Below are 18370 nucleotides of genomic sequence, written 5' to 3'. Positions count from 1 at the left end.
TTTCCAGTTCCCTGAATGAGATGGGGGGGGGGGGGTCAGGTCTGAACAGAAAGAGGAACAGGGGCAGGACAGCACATTCAGTAATCTGTACTCTGGCCACATCCCAAGTGGCACACTAATCCTTATAGTGATAGTCCCTATAAAGGGCTCATTTTGGAAGTAGTGCCCTATATAGGGCTCATGTTGAAAGTAATGCACTATATAGGGCTCATTTGAAAGTAGTGCACTATATAGGGCTTATGTTGAAAGTAGTGCACTATAGAGGGCTATATAGGGCTCATGTTGAAAGTAGTGCTCTATAGAGGGCTCATGTTGAAAGTAGTGCACTATATAGGGCTCATGTTGGAAGTATATAGGGCTCATGTTGAAAGTAGTGCTATATAGGGCTCATGTTGAAAGTAGTGCTCTATATAGGGCTCATGTTGAAAGTAATGCACTATATAGGGCTCATGTTGAAAGTAGTGCACTATATAGGGCTCATGTTGGAAGTAGTGCACTATATAGGGCTCATGTTGAAAGTAGTGCTCTATATAGGGCTCATGTTGAAAGTAGTGCTCTATAGAGGGCTCATGTTGAAAGTAGTGCTCTATAGAGGGCTCATGTTGAAAGTAGTGCTCTATATAGGGCTCATGTTGAAAGTAGTGCTCTATATAGGGCTCATGTTGAAAGTAGTGCTCTATAGAGGGCTCATGTTGAAAGTAGTGCTCTATGTAGGGCTCATGTTGAAAGTAGTGCTCTATGTAGGGCTCATGTTGAAAGTAGTGCTCTATATAGGGCTCATGTTGAAAGTAGTGCCCTATGTAGGGCTCATGTTGAAAGTAGTGCTCTATATAGGGCTCATGTTGAAAGTAGTGCATTATAGAGGGCTATATAGGGCTCATGTTGAAAGTAGTGCTCTTTAGAGGGAATAGAGTTCCATTTGGTCCTCTCTCCACTCTGTACAGTTAACAGCTGTTGTTACGTGTTGGGGGCCTAATACTGATCATAGTGATACCATCCATACCAGTGAACCCTGTGTGAACCACATCTTTACACTGATATGCATAGAGAGCAACAGGTGTGCATGTGCACGTGCACGCACTCTCACTGACTCTGACTGGACTAGTTTAACCCTCACCTTTCATGGAGGGTGTTATGAGAGATTGGTATGAGAGGGGAGACAGAGAGGGAGAGAGAGAGACAGAGAGACAGAGAGGGAGAGAGAGACAGAGAGAGAGAGACAGGGAGAGAGAGAGAGAGAGAGAGACAGGGAGAGGGAGAGAGAGAGACAGGGAGAGGGAGAGAGAGAGGAGAGAGAGAGAGAGAGAGGGAGAGAGAGAGAAGAGAGAGACAGGGAGAGGGAGAGAGAGGAAGAGAGAGACAGAGAGGGAGAGAGAGAGAGAGAGGGAGAGAGAGAGAGACAGAGAGAGATAGAAAGAGAGAGAGAGAAAGACAGAGAGGGAGAGAGAGAGAGAAAGAGAGAGAGAGAGAGAGACAGGGAGAGGGAGAGAGAGACAGGGAGAGGGAGAGAGAGAGGGAGAGAGAGAGAGAGAGAGAGAGAGAGGGAGAGAGAGAGAGAAGAGAGACAGGGAGAGGGAGAGAGAGAGAGAGAGGGAGAGAGAGAGAGACAGGGAGAGAGACAGGGAGAGAGATAGGGAGATAGAGAGAGGAAGAGAGAGAGAGAGGAAGAGAGAGACAGGGAGAGGGAGAGAGAGGGAAAAGAGAGAGAGAGAGAGAGAGAGAGAGAAGGAGGGAGAAGGAAGACAGAAAGAGAGGTAGGGTATGAGAAGGAAGACAGAAAGAGAGGTAGGGTATGAGAAGGAAGACAGAAAGAGAGGTAGGGTATGAGAAGGAAGACAGAGAGAGAGGTAGGGTATGAGAGGGGAGACAGAAAGAGAGGTAGGGTATGAGAAGGAAGACAGAAAGAGAGGTGGGGTATGAGAAGGAAGACAGAAAGAGAGGTGGGGTATGAGAAGGAAGACAGAGAGAATGAGAAGGAAGACAGAAAGAGAGGTAGGGTATGAGAAGGAAGACAGAAAGAGAGGTAGGGTATGAGAAGGAAGACAGAAAGAGAGGTAGGGTATGAGAAGGAAGACAGAAAGAGAGGTAGGGTATGAGAAGGAAGACAGAAAGAGAGGTAGGGTATGAGAAGGAAGACAGAAAGAGTGTTAGGGTATGAGAAGGAAGACAGAAAGAGTGTTAGGGTATGAGAAGGAAGACAGAAAGAGAGGTGGGGTATGAGAAGGAAGACAGAAAGAGAGGTGGGGTATGAGAAGGAAGACAGAGAGAGAGGTAGGGTATGAGAAGGAAGACAGAGAGAGAGGTGGGGTATGAGAAGGAAGACAGAAAGAGTGTTAGGGTATGAGAAGGAAGACAGAGAGAGAGGTGGGGTATGAGAAGGAAGACAGAAAGAGAGGTAGGGTATGAGAAGGAAGACAGAAAGAGAGGTAGGGTATGAGAGGTTGTAACTATCTTAGTCACGTTGCAGGCAGGTTGTTATTGACATGATAAACAGGTGCACACAGCCAGGAACACAGCCTGTTTTGGACCTGGGTTCAAATACTATTCAACATCTTTCAGATACTTTGCAGTGTTTGCTTGGAGTGCCGATGGGTGGGGTTTGTACTTTTGCGATAATGACATAGGGTTTCGTGCAACAGGCAAGCTCAATCAAGCATTTAAAAAAAAAAAAACGTTATTTGAAATTATTACGAACAATGTTTGAATCCAGGCGTGCTACCTGCCTGCGTTGCGTGCCTGGCTGGCTGCCTGCGTGTCTGGTTGACCTGAGAGGTGAGGTTAGGCCGTAACTCTGTCAGAGGGTTATTATGACGAGACTTGTTCAGACGGGTGAACAGTGTATCACTCCAGACTAGTGAGGAAGACAGGAGAGTTGACGTGATGATACATGTGTTGTTGAGACTCATTTACCAAAAGGGAAACAGTGACCTTGTGTGACATGTGGTCGTCAGCCATTTTGACAGTACAGTACAGTTGAGTTTCTAAGGTACACATTTCTCCATTGTGGAAGACGATGGCAAGGCTATTTGTGGTTCTCTTCAAAAGATAGTCATTACAACTCATTTCAAAATAAAATACATTTTCTTGGCTGATTTGTTTTACAGTATAAAGGTATTGACATTTCAGTCATTATGGCTTCCTTCAGTACCTGTAGGTTTTTGACAGATCAAACACTTCATTTAGTCTTCATTACCCAGGGGTGTATTTAGTCTTCATTACCCAGGGGTGTATATAGTCTACATTACCCAGGGGTGTATTTAGTCTTCATTACCCAGGGGTGTAAATAGTCTTCATTACCCAGGGGTGTATTTAGTCTTCATTACCCAGGGGTGTAAATAGTCTTCATTACCCAGGGGTGTATTTAGTCTTCATTACCCAGGGGTGTATTTAGTCTTCATTACCCAGGGGTGTAAATAGTCTTCATTACCCAGGGGGTATTTACTTCATTACCCAGGGGTGTAAATAGTCTACATTACCCAGGGGTGTATTTAGTCTTCATTACCCAGGGGTGTATATAGTCTACATTACCCAGGGGTGTATATAGTCTACATTACCCAGGGGTGTATATAGTCTACATTACCCAGGGGTGTATTTAGTCTTCATTACCCAGGGGTGTAAATAGTCTTCATTACCTAGGGGTGTATTTAGTCTTCATTACCCAGGGGTGTAAATAGTCTTCATTACCCAGGGGTGTATTTAGTCTTCATTACCCAGGGGTGTATTTAGTCTTCATTACCCAGGGGTGTATATAGTCTACATTACCCAGGGGTGTATTTAGTCTTCATTACCCAGGGGTGTAAATAGTCTTCATTACCCAGGGGTGTATTTAGTCTACATTACCCAGGGGTGTATATAGTCTTCATTACCCAGGGGTGTAAATAGTCTTCATTACCCAGGGGTGTATTTAGTCTTCATTACCCAGGGGTGTAAATAGTCTTCATTACCCAGGGGTGTATATAGTCTACATTACCCAGGGGTGTATTTAGTCTTCATTACCCAGGGGTGTATATAGCCTACATTACCCAGGGGTGTAAATAGTCACAGTAGCTGGCATTTCCATGTGGTGTATTCTGTCTTTTCTGTCAGTCTCATGATAGATTACATAAATAATACCCAAAGTTCTGGTAGTTTACTGGTCCATGTTGAAAGTTTCCAGTAATATACCCTCCCTTTGCAATGCTAATTATGTCTTACAGTACATTGTCTCAATGCAGGGAGATGTGTTTTATCTGAGAGTACATTGTCTCAATGCAGATAGATGTGTTTTATCTGAGAGTACATTGTCTCAATGCAGATAGATGTGTTTTATCTGAGAGTACATTGTCTCAATGCAGATAGATGTGTTTTATCTGATAGTACATTGTCTCAATGCAGGGAGATGTGTTTTATCTGAGAGTACATTGTCTCAATGCAGATAGATGTGTTTTATCTGAGAGTACATTGTCTCAATGCAGGGAGATGTGTTTTATCTGATAGTACATTGTCTCAATGCAGAGAGATGTGTTTTATCTGAGAGTACATTGTCTCAATGCAGAGAGATGTGTTTTATCTGAGAGTACATTGTCTCAATGCAGAGAGATGTGTTTTATCTGAGAGTACATTGTCTCAATGCAGAGAGATGTGTTTTATCTGAGAGTACATTGTCTCAATGCAGAGAGATGTATTTTATATCTCAATGCAGAGAGATGTGTTTTATCTGAGAGTACATTGTCTCAATGCAGAGAGATGTATTTTATCTGAGTACATGGTCTCAATGCAGAGAGATGTATTTTATCTGAGAGTACATTGTCTCAATGCAGAGAGATGTATTTTATCTGAGAGTACATTGTCTCAATGCAGAGAGATGTGTTTTATCTGAGAGTACATTGTCTCAATGCAGGGAGATGTATTTTATCTGAGTAGTCTCAATGCAGGGAGATGTATTTTATCTGAGAGTACAATGCAGGGAGATGTGTTTTATCTGAATACATTGTCTCAATGTAGAGATGTGTTTTATCTGATAGTACATTGTCTCAATGCAGAGAGATGTGTTTTATCTGAGAGTACATTGTCTCAATGCAGATAGATGTGTTTTATCTGAGAGTACATTGTCTCAATGCAGATAGATGTGTTTTATCTGAGAGTACATTGTCTCAATGCAGATAGATGTGTTTTATCTGATAGTACATTGTCTCAATGCAGGGAGATGTGTTTTATCTGAGAGTACATTGTCTCAATGCAGATAGATGTGTTTTATCTGAGTACATTGTCTCAATGCAGATAGATGTGTTTTATCTGAGAGTTTTGTCTCAATGCAGATAGATGTGTTTTATCTGATAGTACATTGTCTCAATGCAGGGAGATGTGTTTTATCTGAGAGTACATTGTCTCAATGCAGATAGATGTGTTTTATCTGAGAGTACATTGTCTCAATGCAGGGAGATGTGTTTTATCTGATAGTACATTGTCTCAATGCAGAGAGATGTGTTTTATCTGAGAGTACATTGTCTCAATGCAGAGAGATGTGTTTTATCTGAGAGTACATTGTCTCAATGCAGAGAGATGTGTTTTATCTGATAGTACATTGTCTCAATGCAGAGAGATGTATTTTATCTGAGAGTACATTGTCTCAATGCAGAGAGTTGTATTTTATCTGAGAGTACATTGTCTCAATGCAGAGATGTATTTTATCTGAGAGTACATTGTCTCAATGCAGAGAGATGTGTTTTATCTGAGAGTACATTGTCTCAATGCAGGGAGATGTATTTTATCTGAGTACATTGTCTCAATGCAGGGAGATGTATTTTATCTGAGAGTACATTGTCTCAATGCAGGGAGATGTGTTTTATCTGATAGTACATTGTCTCAATGCAGAGAGATGTGTTTTATCTGAGAGTACATTGTCTCAATGCAGAGAGATGTGTTTTATCTGATAGTACATTGTCTCAATGCAGAGAGATGTGTTTTATCTGAGTTGTCTCAATGCAGAGAGATGTGTTTTATCTGAAGTACATTGTCTCAATGCAGAGATGTGTTTTATCTGATAGTACATTGTCTCAATGCAGAGTGTTTTATCTGAGAGTACATTGTCTCAATGCAGATAGATGTATTTTATCTGAGAGTACATTGTCTCAATGCAGATAGATGTGTTTTATCTGAGAGTACATTGTCTCAATGCAGATAGATGTGTTTTATCTGATAGTACATTGTCTCAATGCAGGGAGATGTGTTTTATCTGAGAGTACATTGTCTCAATGCAGATAGATGTGTTTTATCTGAGAGTACATTGTCTCAATGCAGGAGATGTGTTTTATCTGATAGTACATTGTCTCAATGCAGAGAGATGTGTTTTATCTGAGAGTACATTGTCTCAATGCAGAGAGATGTGTTTTATCTGAGAGTACATTGTCTCAATGCAGAGAGATGTGTTTTATCTGAGAGTACATGGTCTCAATGCAGAGATGTGTTTTATCTGAGAGTACATTGTCTCAATGCAGAGAGATGTGTTTTATCTGATAGTACATTGTCTCAATGCAGAGAGATGTGTTTTATCTGATAGTATATTGTCTCAATGCAGAGATGTGTTATCTGAGTACATTTTCAGAGATGTGTTTTATCTGAGAGTACATTGTCTCAATGCAGAGATGTGTTTTATCTGATAGTACATTGTCTCAATGCAGAGATGTATTTTATCTGAGTACATTGTCTCAATGCAGAGATGTATTTTATCTGGAGTACATTGTCTCAATGAGATGTATTTTATCTGAGAGTACATTGTCTCAATGCAGAGAGATGTGTTTTATCTGAGAGTACATTGTCTCAATGCAGGAGATGTATTTTATCTGTAGTACATTGTCTCAATGCAGGGAGATGTATTTTATCTGAGAGTACATTGTCTCAATGCAGAGATGTGTTTTATCTGAGAGTACATTGTCTCAATGCAGAGATGTGTTTTATCTGAGAGTACATTGTCTCAATGCAGGGAGATGTATTTTATCTGAGTACATTGTCTCAATGCAGGGAGATGTATTTTATCTGAGAGTACATTGTCTCAATGCAGGGAGATGTATTTTATCTGAGTACATTGTCTCAATGCAGGGAGATGTATTTTATCTGAGAGTACATTGTCTCAATGCAGGGAGATGTGTTTTATCTGATAGTACATTGTCTCAATGCAGAGAGATGTGTTTTATCTGATAGTATATTGTCTCAATGCAGAGAGATGTGTTTTATCTGAGAGTACATTTTCTCAATGCAGAGAGATGTGTTTTATCTGAGAGTACATTGTCTCAATGCAGAGAGATGTGTTTTATCTGATAGTACATTGTCTCAATGCAGAGAGATGTATTTTATCTGAGAGTACATTGTCTCAATGCAGAGAGATGTATTTTATCTGAGAGTACATTGTCTCAATGCAGAGAGATGTATTTTATCTGAGAGTACATTGTCTCAATGCAGAGAGATGTGTTTTATCTGAGAGTACATTGTCTCAATGCAGGGAGATGTATTTTATCTGAGTACATTGTCTCAATGCAGGGAGATGTATTTTATCTGAGAGTACATTGTCTCAATGCAGAGAGATGTGTTTTATCTGAGAGTACATTGTCTCAATGCAGAGAGATGTGCTTTATCTGACATTGTCTCAATGCAGGGAGATGTATTTTATCTGAGTACATTGTCTCAATGCAGGGAGATGTATTTTATCTGAGAGTACATTGTCTCAATGCAGGGAGATGTGTTTTATCTGATAGTACATTGTCTCAATGCAGAGAGATGTGTTTTATCTGAGAGTACATTGTCTCAATGCAGAGATGTGTTTTATCTGATAGTACATTGTCTCAATGCAGAGAGATGTGTTTTATCTGAGAGTACATTGTCTCAATGCAGAGACTGATAGTACATTGTCTCAATGCAGAGAGATGTGTTTTATCTGATAGTACATTGTCTCAATGCAGAGAGATGTGTTTTATCTGATAGTACATTGTCTCAATGCAGAGAGATGTGTTTTATCTGAACATTGTCTCAATGCAGAGATGTATTTTATCTGAGAGTACATTGTCTCAATGCAGAGAGATGTGTTTTATCTGAGAGTACATTGTCTCAATGCAGGGAGATGTATTTTATCTGAGAGTACATTGTCTCAATGCAGAGAGATGTGTTTTATCTGAGAGTACATTGTCTCAATGCAGGGAGATGTATTTTATCTGATAGTACATTGTCTCAATGCAGAGAGATGTGTTTTATCTGACATTGTCTCAATGCAGGGAGATGTGTTTTATCTGACATTGTCTCAATGCAGGGAGATGTGTTTTATCTGAGACATTGTCTCAACTCAATGCAGAGGGAGATGTGTTTTATCTGACATTGTCTCAATGCAGGGAGATGTGTTTTATCTGAGAGTACATTGTCTCAATGCAGGGAGATGTGTTTTATCTGACATTGTCTCAATGCATGGAGATGTGTTTTATCTGACATTGTCTCAATGCAGAGAGATGTGTTTTATCTGACATTGTCTCAATGCAGAGAGATGTATTTTATCTGAGAGTACATTGTCTCAATGCAGATAGATGTATTTTATCTGAGAGTACATTGTCTCAATGCAGAGAGATGTATTTTATCTGAGAGTACATTGTCTCAATGCAGAGAGATGTGTTTTATCTGAGAGTACATTGTCTCAATTCAGAGAGATGTGTTTTATCTGAGAGTACATTGTCTCAATGCAGAGAGATGTATTTTATCTGAGAGTACATTGTCTCAATGCAGAGATGTATTTTATCTGAGAGTACATTGTCTCAATGCAGAGATGTATTTTATCTGAGAGTACATTGTCTCAATGCAGAGAGAGTGTATTATTTTATCTGAGAGTACATTGTCTCAATGCAGAGAGATGTATTTTATCTGAGAGTACATTGTCTCAATGCAGAGATGTGTTTTATCTGACATTGTCTCAATGCAGGGAGATGTGTTTTATCTGACATTGTCTCAATGCAGGGAGATGTATTTTATCTGAGAGTACATTGTCTCAATGCAGAGAGATGTGTTTTATCTGAGAGTACATTGTCTCAATGCAGAGAGATGTATTTTATCTGAGAGTACATTGTCTCAATGCAGAGAGATGTGTTTTATCTGAGAGTACATTGTCTCAATGCAGAGAGATGTGTTTTATCTGAGAGTACATTGTCTCAATGCAGAGAGATGTGTTTTATCTGAGAGTACATTGTCTCAATGCAGAGAGATGTGTTTTATCTGAGAGTACATTGTCTCAATGCAGAGAGATGTGTTTTATCTGAGAGTACATTGCCTCAATCAGTCTGTGGTGTAAAGTAATTCATCGTGTCTCAGGCTTGAGGCGGATCAAACTGTGCGAACGACTTTCTGTGAAAGGAAAGACAGAACGGCGTCACACTGCAACACGCACGCACACACACACACACACACACACACACACACACACACACACACACACACACACACACACACACACACACACACACACACACACACACACACACACACACACACACACACACACACACAAACACACATAAAGACAGAACCGTCTCACTGAAGACCTGTGGGAGAAACTCTCAAGACCACAGCACAACACAGCTGTACATCACGCACACACCCACACAAACACTCCCACACACACACACACACACACACACACACACACACACACACACACACACACACACACACACACACACACACACACACACACACACACACACACACACACACACACACACACACACACACACACACACACACACACACACACACACACACACACACACACACACACACACACACACACACACACACACACACACACACACCCAGGATGCTACATTCCTCTCTACATTCTGAGAGGGCGAAAGCCCTGAACGTCAGAAGCTCGCTGACTGTCTGACAGACACTTTTACAGTACAGCCTGTCCTCTGTCTCAACAACCTTTGGAAAGAAAATTGTGATAAATAAAATAGAAAGTGTATCAGTTTCATTTAAGGACCAAAACATTGCCAGCTGCAGATTTGCAACATTGACCCGGGGCTGACCCTGCAGACGGCACTCCTGGGTGATCTGAAACGTCATAGTCAATCCATCAATAGTAGAATAACACTTTTAGTAAAAAATATATATATTTTCAATTTATAATCTGTAGAAACTATGTGACTAGAAGGGAGGGACTGGATGGTGTTATTAAGAGATAGGTGGGAGGGGTTGAATGGAGCTGAAGGATGGGGCTGGATGGTGTTCAGAGATAGGTGGGAGGGGTTGAATGGAGCTGAAGGATGGGACTGGATGGTGTTATTAAGAGATAGGTGGGAGGGGTTGAATGGAGCTGAAGGATGGGGCTGGATGGTGTTAAGAGATAGGTGGGAGGGGTTGAATGGAGCTGAAGGATGGGACTGGATGGTGTTAAGAGATAGGTGGGAGGGGTTGAATGGAGCTGAAGGATGGGGCTGGATGGTGTTAAGAGATAGATGGGAGGGGTTGAATGGAGCTGAAGGATGGGGCTGGATGGCGTTAAGAGATAGATGGGAGGGGTTGAATGGAGCTGAAGGATGGGGCTGGATGGTATTAAGAGATAGATGGGAGGGGTTGAATGGAGCTGAAGGATGGGACTGGATGGTGTTAAGAGATAGGTGGGAGGGGTTGAATGGAGCTGAAGGATGGGACTGGATGGTGTTAAGAGATAGGTGGGAGGGTTGAATGGAGCTGAAGGATGGGGCTGGTTGGTGTTAAGAGATAGGTGGGAGGGGTTGAATGGAGATGGGGCTGGATGGTGTTAAGAGATAGAGGGGTGGGGTTGAATGGAGCTGAAGGATGGGGCTGGATGGTGTTAAGAGATAGATGGGAGGGTTGAATGGAGCTGAAGGATGGGGCTGGATGGTGTTAGAGATAGATGGGAGGGTTGAATGGAGCTGAAGGATGGGACTGGATGGTGTTAAGAGATAGGTGGGAGGGGTTGAATGGAGCTGAAGGATGGGGCTGGAAAGAGATAGGTGGGAGGGTTGAATGGAGCTGAAGGATGGGGCTGGATGGTGTTAGAGATAGGTGGGAGGGTTGAATGGAGCTGAAGGATGGGACTGGATGGTGTTAAGAGATAGATGGGAGGGTTGAATGGAGCTGAAGGATGGGACTGGATGGTGTTAGAGATAGATGGGAGGGTTGAATGGAGCTGAAGGATGGGACTGGATGGTGTTAAGAGATAGATGGGAGGGGTTGAATGGAGCTGAAGGATGGGGCTGGATGGTGTTAAGAGATAGGTGGGAGGGGTTGAATGGAGCTGAAGGATGGGACTGGATGGTGTTAAGAGATAGAAGGGTTGAATGGAGCTGAAGGATGGGGCTGGATGGTGTTAAGAGATAGGTGGGAGGGTTGAATGGAGCTGAAGGATGGGGCTGGATGGTGTTAAGAGATAGGTGGGAGGGTTGAATGGAGCTGAAGGATGGGACTGGATGGTGTTAAGAGATAGATGGGAGGGGTTGAATGGAGCTGAAGGATGGGACTGGATGGTGTTAAGAGATAGATGGGAGGGTTGAATGGAGCTGAAGGATGGGACTGGATGGTGTTAAGAGATAGAGGGGAGGGTTGAATGGAGCTGAAGTATGGGACTGGATGGTGTTAAGAGATAGATGGGAGGGGTTGAATGGAGCTGAAGGATGGGGCTGGATGTTGTTAAGAGATAGATGGGAGGGGTTGAATGGAGCTGAAGGATGGGACTGGATGGTGTTAAGAGATAGATGGGAGGAGTTGAATGGAGCTGAAGGATGGGACTGGATGGTGTTAAGAGATAGAGGGGAGGGGTTGAATGGAGCTGAAGTATGGGACTGGATGGTGTTAAGAGATAGATGGGAGGGTTGAATGGAGCTGAAGGATGGGACTGGATGGTGTTAAGAGATAGAGGGCGGGGTTGAATGGAGCTGAAGGATGGGACTGGATGGTGTTAAGAGATAGATGGGAGGGGTGAATGGAGCTGAAGGATGGGACTGGATGGTGTTAAGAGATAGAGGGGAGGGGTTGAATGGAGCTGAAGTATGGGACTGGATGGTGTTAAGAGATAGATGGGAGGGGTTGAATGGAGCTGAAGGATGGGACTGGATGGTGTTAAGAGATAGAGGGGCGGGGTTGAATGGAGCTGAAGGATGGGGCTGGATGGTGTTAAGAGATAGGTGGGAGGGTTGAATGGAGCTGAAGGATGGGGCTGGATGGTGTTAAGAGATAGAGGGGCGGGGTTGAATGGAGCTGAAGGATGGGGCTGGATGGTGTTAAGAGATAGATGGGAGGGGTTGAATGGAGCTGAAGGATGTGGCTGGATGGCATTAAGAGATGGGGGACTGAAGGATGGGACTGGATGGTGTTAAGAGATAGATGGGAGGGGTTGAATGGAGCTGAAGGATGGGGCTGGATGGTGTTAAGAGATAGAGGGCGGGGTTGAATGGAGCTGAAGGATGGGACTGGATGCTGTTAAGAGATAGATGGGAGGGGTTGAATGGAGCTGAAGGATGGGACTGGATGGTGTTAAGAGATAGGTGGGAGGGGTTGAATGGAGCTGAAGGATGGGACTGGATGCTGTTAAGAGATAGGTGGGAGGGGTTGAATGGAGCTGAAGGATGGGACTGGATGGTGTTAAGAGATAGAGGGGCGGGGTTGAATGGAGCTGAAGGATGGGGCTGGATGGTGTTAAGAGATAGATGGGAGGGGTTGAATGGAGCTGAAGGATGGGGTTGGATGGCGTTAAGAGATAGATGGGAGGGGTTGAATGGAGCTGAAGGTTAGGAATAATAACAGGTAACAACAATATAACTCATGTAAAACACACTGTGTCAGTAACATGGATTCTGAACTTTTGTGAAAGTGTACAGTTTGTGTGTGTGTGTGTGTGTGTGTGTGTGTGTGTGTGTGTGTGTGTGTGTGTGTGTGTGTGTGTGTGTGTGTGTGTGTGTGTGTGTGTGTGTGTGTGTGTGTGTGTGTGTGTGTGTGTGTGTGTGTGTGTGTGTGTGTGTGTGTGTGTACGTATGTAAAATCATCCTCGCTCTGTCAACTGCGTTTATTTTCAGCAAACGTAACATGTGTAAATATTTGTATGAACATAACCAGATTCAACAACTCAGAGACATGAACTGAACAAGTTCCACAGACATGTGACTAACAGAAATTGAATAATGTGTCCCTGAACAAAGAGGGGGTCAAAATCAAAAGTCAGTATCTGGTGTGGCCACCAGCTGCATTAAGTACTGCAGTGCATCTCCTCTTCATGGACTGCACCAGATTTGCCAGTTCTTGCTGTGTTCTTGCTGTTCTTGGAGTCCTCATGTCTCCTTGCAGCATGCCTAATGCACGTTCACACAGATGAGCAGGGGACCCTGGGCATCTTTCTTTTGGTGTTTTTCAGAGTCAGTAGAAAGGCCTCTTTAGTGTCCTAAATTTTCAGAACTGTGATCTTAATTGCCTACTATCTGTAAGCTGTTAGTGTCTTAATGACCGTTCCACAGCTCCATTAATTGTTTACGGTTCATTGAACAAGGATGAGAAACTGTGTCTAAACCCTTTACAATGAAGATCTGTGAACTTATTTGTATTTTTACAAATTATCTTTGAAAGACAGAGTCCTGAAAACAGGGGAAGTTTCTTCTTTTTGTTGAGTTTATATAATATATATATATATATATTATACATTTGCAAAAGAATATATGGGGGATTGGAAGTGATGCAGACAATTACATTGATGGAAGCAACAATCTATTTGCAATATTAAAGCTGATCCGTCCTCTAACAAAGAGAGAGATAGAGAGAGAGAGAGACAGAGAAAGAGAGAGAGAGACAGAGAGACAGAGAGACAGAGAGAGAGACAGAGAGAGAGAGACAGAGAGAGAGAGAGAGAGACAGAGAGAGATACAGAGAGAGAGAGACAGAGAGAGAGAGAGACAGAGAGAGAGACAGAGAGAGAGACAGAGAGAGACAGAGACAGAGACAGACAGAGAGAGACAGAGAGACAGAGAGACAGAGAGAGAGAGAGACAGAGAGAGAGACAGAGAGAGAGACAGAGACAGAGAGAGAGACAGAGAGAGAGAGACACAGAGAGAGACAGAGAGAGAGAGAGAGAGAGAGAGAGAGAGAGAGAGAGAGAGAGAGATAGAGAGACAGAGAGAGAGAGAGAGAGAGAGAGAGAGAGAGGCATCAGACCCTCGTGACAGAGACTCATCTATCTCTCTCTAGACAGTGTTATTATGGTGTGTGAACATCCACCCACACAACACACTCCCTGTAATGTCAGCGTAGGTGCTTCTCAGCAGCATCCGGGGTTTTACATGTTGGCTGAAGAAGAAAAGAAAAAAAAAGTCCCTCTTGGCATCAAAAGTGTCACGTGGAAGATGATACCAATAGAAGGATAAAAGTTTTATGCAGTGGGACAACAGAGCTCATCAAACCATGACTTTATGAGCCGGGGTTTACTGTGAACAATGGGTCTGTGGCAACTTTCAAACCCAAAATGCCCTCCTGGTCAATAGAGGCTCTGCTTATCCTACCTAGGCTGTGTGGTTACCTGGCTGTGTGTTTACCTGTCTGTGTGCTGTGTGGTTACCTGTCTGTGTGGTTACCTGTCTGTGTGCTGTGTGGTTACCTGGCTGTTGTGTTTACCTGTCTGTGTGGTTACCTGGCTGTGTGTTCTGTGGTTACCTGTCTGTGTGCTGTGTGGTTACCTGGCTGTGTGGTTAACTGTCTGTGTGCTGTATGGTTACCTGGCTGTGTGTTTGTACCCCTGCTTAACTGATCTGACCATAATGACATGTGATCTGTGTTTTCCAGCTGTGATCCCGCTGACCGACTCAGAACACAAGCTGCTATCTCTCCACTTCGCTACGGACCCTGGGAAGGACTGGGAGTGGAGCCGAGACCACAACGACAACATCAAGCTAGCCAAGTGAGTTAGGGACAACAAACAGGTGGTGGTGGTGGAGGGGGTCATAGGGGTGGAGGGGGTAGTGGAGGGGTGGAGTAGTAGGGGTGGAGGGGGTAGTAGGGGTGGAGGGGGTAGTAGGGGTGGAGGGGGTAGTAGAGGTGTAGGGGCTAGTAGGGGTGGAGGGGGTAGTAGGGGTGGAGGGGGTAGTAGGGGTGGAGGGGGTAGTAGGAGGTGGAGGGGTAGTAGGGGTGGAGGGGGTAGTAGGGGTGGAGGGGGTAGTAGGGGTGGTGGGGGTTGTAGGGGTGGAGGGGGTAGTAGAGGTGGAGGGGGTAGTAGGGGTGGAGGGGGTAGTAGGGGTGGAGGGGGTAGTAGGGGTGGAGGGGGTAGTAGGGGTGGAGGGGTAGTAGGGGTGGAGGGGGTAGTAGGGGTGGAGGGGGTAGTAGGGGTGGAGGGGGTAGTAGGGGTGGAGGGGGTAGTAGGGTGGAGGGGGTAGTAGGGGTGGAGGGGGTAGTAGAGGTGGAGGGGGTAGTAGAGGTGGAGGGGGTAGTAGGGGTGGAGGGGGTAGTAGAGGTGGAGGGGGTAGTAGGGTGGAGGGGGTAGTAGAGGTGGAGGGGGTAGTAGGGGTGGAGGGGGTAGTAGGGGTGGAGGGGCTAGTAGGGGTGGAGGGGGTAGTAGAGGTGGAGGGTAGTAGGGTGGAGGGGTAGTAGGGGTGGAGGGGGTAGTAGAGGTGGAGGGGTAGTAGAGGTGGAGGGGGTAGTAGAGGTGGAGGGGTAGTAGGGGTGGAGGGGGTAGTGGAGGGTGGAGGGGTAGTAGGGGTGAAGGTGGTAGTACGGGTGGAGGGGGGTAGTAGGGGTGGAGGGGTAGTAGGGGTGGAGGGGGTTGGAGGGGCTTCCTCTCTGTGGGAAGGGGTTAAAGTACTTCCTCTCTGTGGGAGGACAGTTAAAGCCCTGCTTCCTCTCTGTGGGAGGACAGTTAAAGCCCTGGACTTCCTCTCTGTGGGAGGGGTTAAAGGGGTACTTCCTCTCTGGGTGAAGTGGGTAGTTCCTCTCTGTGGGAGGACAGTAAATACAGAGGAGAAGTGAGAAGAGGAAAAACAAAGACAGAAGGAGAGGAGATCCCCCTCTAATCACAGGGGGGGAGGGGGTCCCCCTCTAATCACAGAAAGGAGGAGGGGGTCCCCCTCTAATAGAAAGGTGGAGGGGGTCCCCCTCTAATCACAGAAAGGTGGAGGGGGTCCCCCTCTAATCACAGAAAGGAGAGGGGGTCCCCCTCTAATCACAGAAAGGAGGGGGTCCCCCTCTAATCACAAAAAGGAGAGGAGGTCCCCCTCTAATCATAGGTGGAGGGGGATCCCCTCTAATCACAGAAAGGAGGAGGGGGTCCCCCTCTAATAGAGGTGGAGGGGGTCCCCCTCTAATCAGGGGTGGAGGGGGTCCCCCTCTAATCACAGAAAGGTGGAGGGGTAATAGAGGTGGAGGGGAGTCCCCCTCTAATCAGAGGTGGAGGGGGTCCCCTCTAATCACAGAAAGGAGGAGGGGGATCCCCTCTAATCATAGGAGGAGAGGAGGGGTCTAATAGGGTGGAGAGGAGATCCCCCTCTAATCACAGAAAGGAGGAGGGAGGTCCCCTCTAATCATAGGAGGGGGTAATAGAAAGGAGGAGAGGGGATCCCCCTCTAATCACAGAAAGGAGGGAGATGAGATCCCCCTCTAATCATAGGGGTGGAGGGGTCTAATCAGGGGAGGAGGGGGTCCCCCTCTAATCATAGAAAGTGGGAGGGGGTCCCCTCTAATCACATAAAGGAGGGAGATCCCCCTCTAATCATAGAAAGGTGGAGGGGGTCCCCCTCTAATCATAGAAAGGAGGAGGGGTAATCAGGGGTAAAGGAGGGGGTCCCCCTCTAATCACATAAAGGAGGGGGTCCCCCTCTAATCACAGAAAGGAGGAGGGGGATCCCCTCTAATCACAGAAAGAGGGGGTCCCCCTCTAATCACAGAAAGGAGGGGGTCCCCCTCTAATCATAGAAAGGAGAGGAGGGGTCTAATCATAGAAAGGAGGAGGGGGTCCCCTCTAATCATAGAAAGGAGGAGGGTAGTAGAGATCCGCTCTAATAGGAAAGGTGGAGGGGGTAATCACAGAAAGGGTTGGGCCCCCTAATCACAGGGGGAGGAGGGGGTCCCCTCTAATCACAGAAAGGAGGGGTCCCCTCTAATAGGGAAAGGAGAGGGGGATCCCCCTCTAATCATAGAAAGGAGGAGGGGGTCCCCCTCTAATCAGGAAAGGTGGAGGGGTCCCCCTCTAATCATAGAAAGGTGGAGGGGAGATCCCCTCTGGAGGGAGAGGGAGGTCCCCCTCTAATCATAGAAAGGAGGAGAGGAGATCCCCCTCTAATCACAGAAAGGAGTGGAGAGAATCACAGAAAGGAGGAGGGAGATCCCCCTCTAATCACAGAAAGGAGGAGAGGAGATCCCCCTCTAATCATAGAGTCATTATCTCTAGGCGTCATACATCATTATCTTCCATAACGTTGCTTTACACAGAAGATCTCAACTCTGATCTGAATGGCATAATCACATGGAACACTGTCTGTCTGTCATGGAGCACTGTCTGTCTGTGTCATGAAGCACTGTCTGTCTGTCTATTTGTCTGTCTGTCACAAAGCAGTGTCTGTCTGTCATGAAGCACTGTCTGGCTGTCTGTCTGTCTGTCACTGTCTGTCTGTCTGTCATGGAGCACTGTCTGTCTGTCTGTCTGTCTGTCTGTCTGTCTGTCTGTCTGTCATGTAGCGGTGTTTGTTTGTTAGAATGAGAGAAAGAGATAGGATACTAGGTTGATGAGATAATTTCTGAGACTTGGTGAGTTTAAAAACCACTAATTTGTGAGACTTACATTGAATCATTTCCCACTGGGAATCTGGGTTCCTTAGAGAAGAAAACTCCCCATTAATAGTGTACATATGTGAAGTCACACAAAGTCTAAGATTGAAGGTGATTGTGAAGTTAGACTCTGAAGGTGTTTGTGAAGTTACAGACTCTGAAGGTGATTGTGAAGTTACAGACTCTGAAGGTGATTGTGAAGTTAGACTCTGAAGGTGTTTGTGAAGTTACAGACTCTGAAGGTGATTGTGAAGTTACAGACTCTGAAGGTGATTGTGAAGTTAGACCCTCTGAAGGTGATTGTGAAGTTAGACTCTGAAGGTGATTGTGAAGTTACAGACTCTGAAGGTGTTTGTGAAGTTAGACCCTCTGAATGTGATTGTGAAGTTAGACCCTCTGAAGGTGATTGTGAAGTTACAGACTCTGAAGGTGTTTGTGAAGTTAGACTCTGAAGGTGATTGTGAAGTTAGACCCTCTGAAGGTGATTGTGATTAGTCTGAAGGGGTTTGTGAAGTTACAGACTCTGAATGTGTTTGTTTACAGACTCTGAAGGTGTTTTTGCTATTTACTTTTCTATCTAAAAGAGGGTCTTAAGATTTTA

General features: G+C 44.9%; 1 protein-coding gene across 1 annotated transcript in view; it reads left to right on the top strand.

Moving 5' to 3' along the window:
• The window catches only part of LOC135538356 (OTU domain-containing protein 7A-like), a gene marked incomplete at its 5' end in the record, with an annotated part of 83891 nt that extends 68973 nt beyond the window's left edge, over positions 1-14918 (top strand). Inside the window, one exon of the mRNA XM_064964275.1 lies at positions 14800-14918. Within this exon, the coding sequence (XP_064820347.1) occupies positions 14800-14918 (119 nt within the window). The remainder of the gene's footprint in view (positions 1-14799) is intronic.
• Between the last annotated feature and the right edge of the window lie 3452 nt (positions 14919-18370).

The sequence above is a fragment of the Oncorhynchus masou genome, unplaced genomic scaffold, assembly GCF_036934945.1.
Source record: "Oncorhynchus masou masou isolate Uvic2021 unplaced genomic scaffold, UVic_Omas_1.1 unplaced_scaffold_944, whole genome shotgun sequence".
Classification (NCBI taxonomy): Eukaryota; Metazoa; Chordata; class Actinopteri; order Salmoniformes; family Salmonidae; genus Oncorhynchus; species Oncorhynchus masou.
The sequence above is the reverse complement of the archived record's forward strand: the minus strand, read 5'-3'. Positions and strand labels throughout refer to the sequence as shown.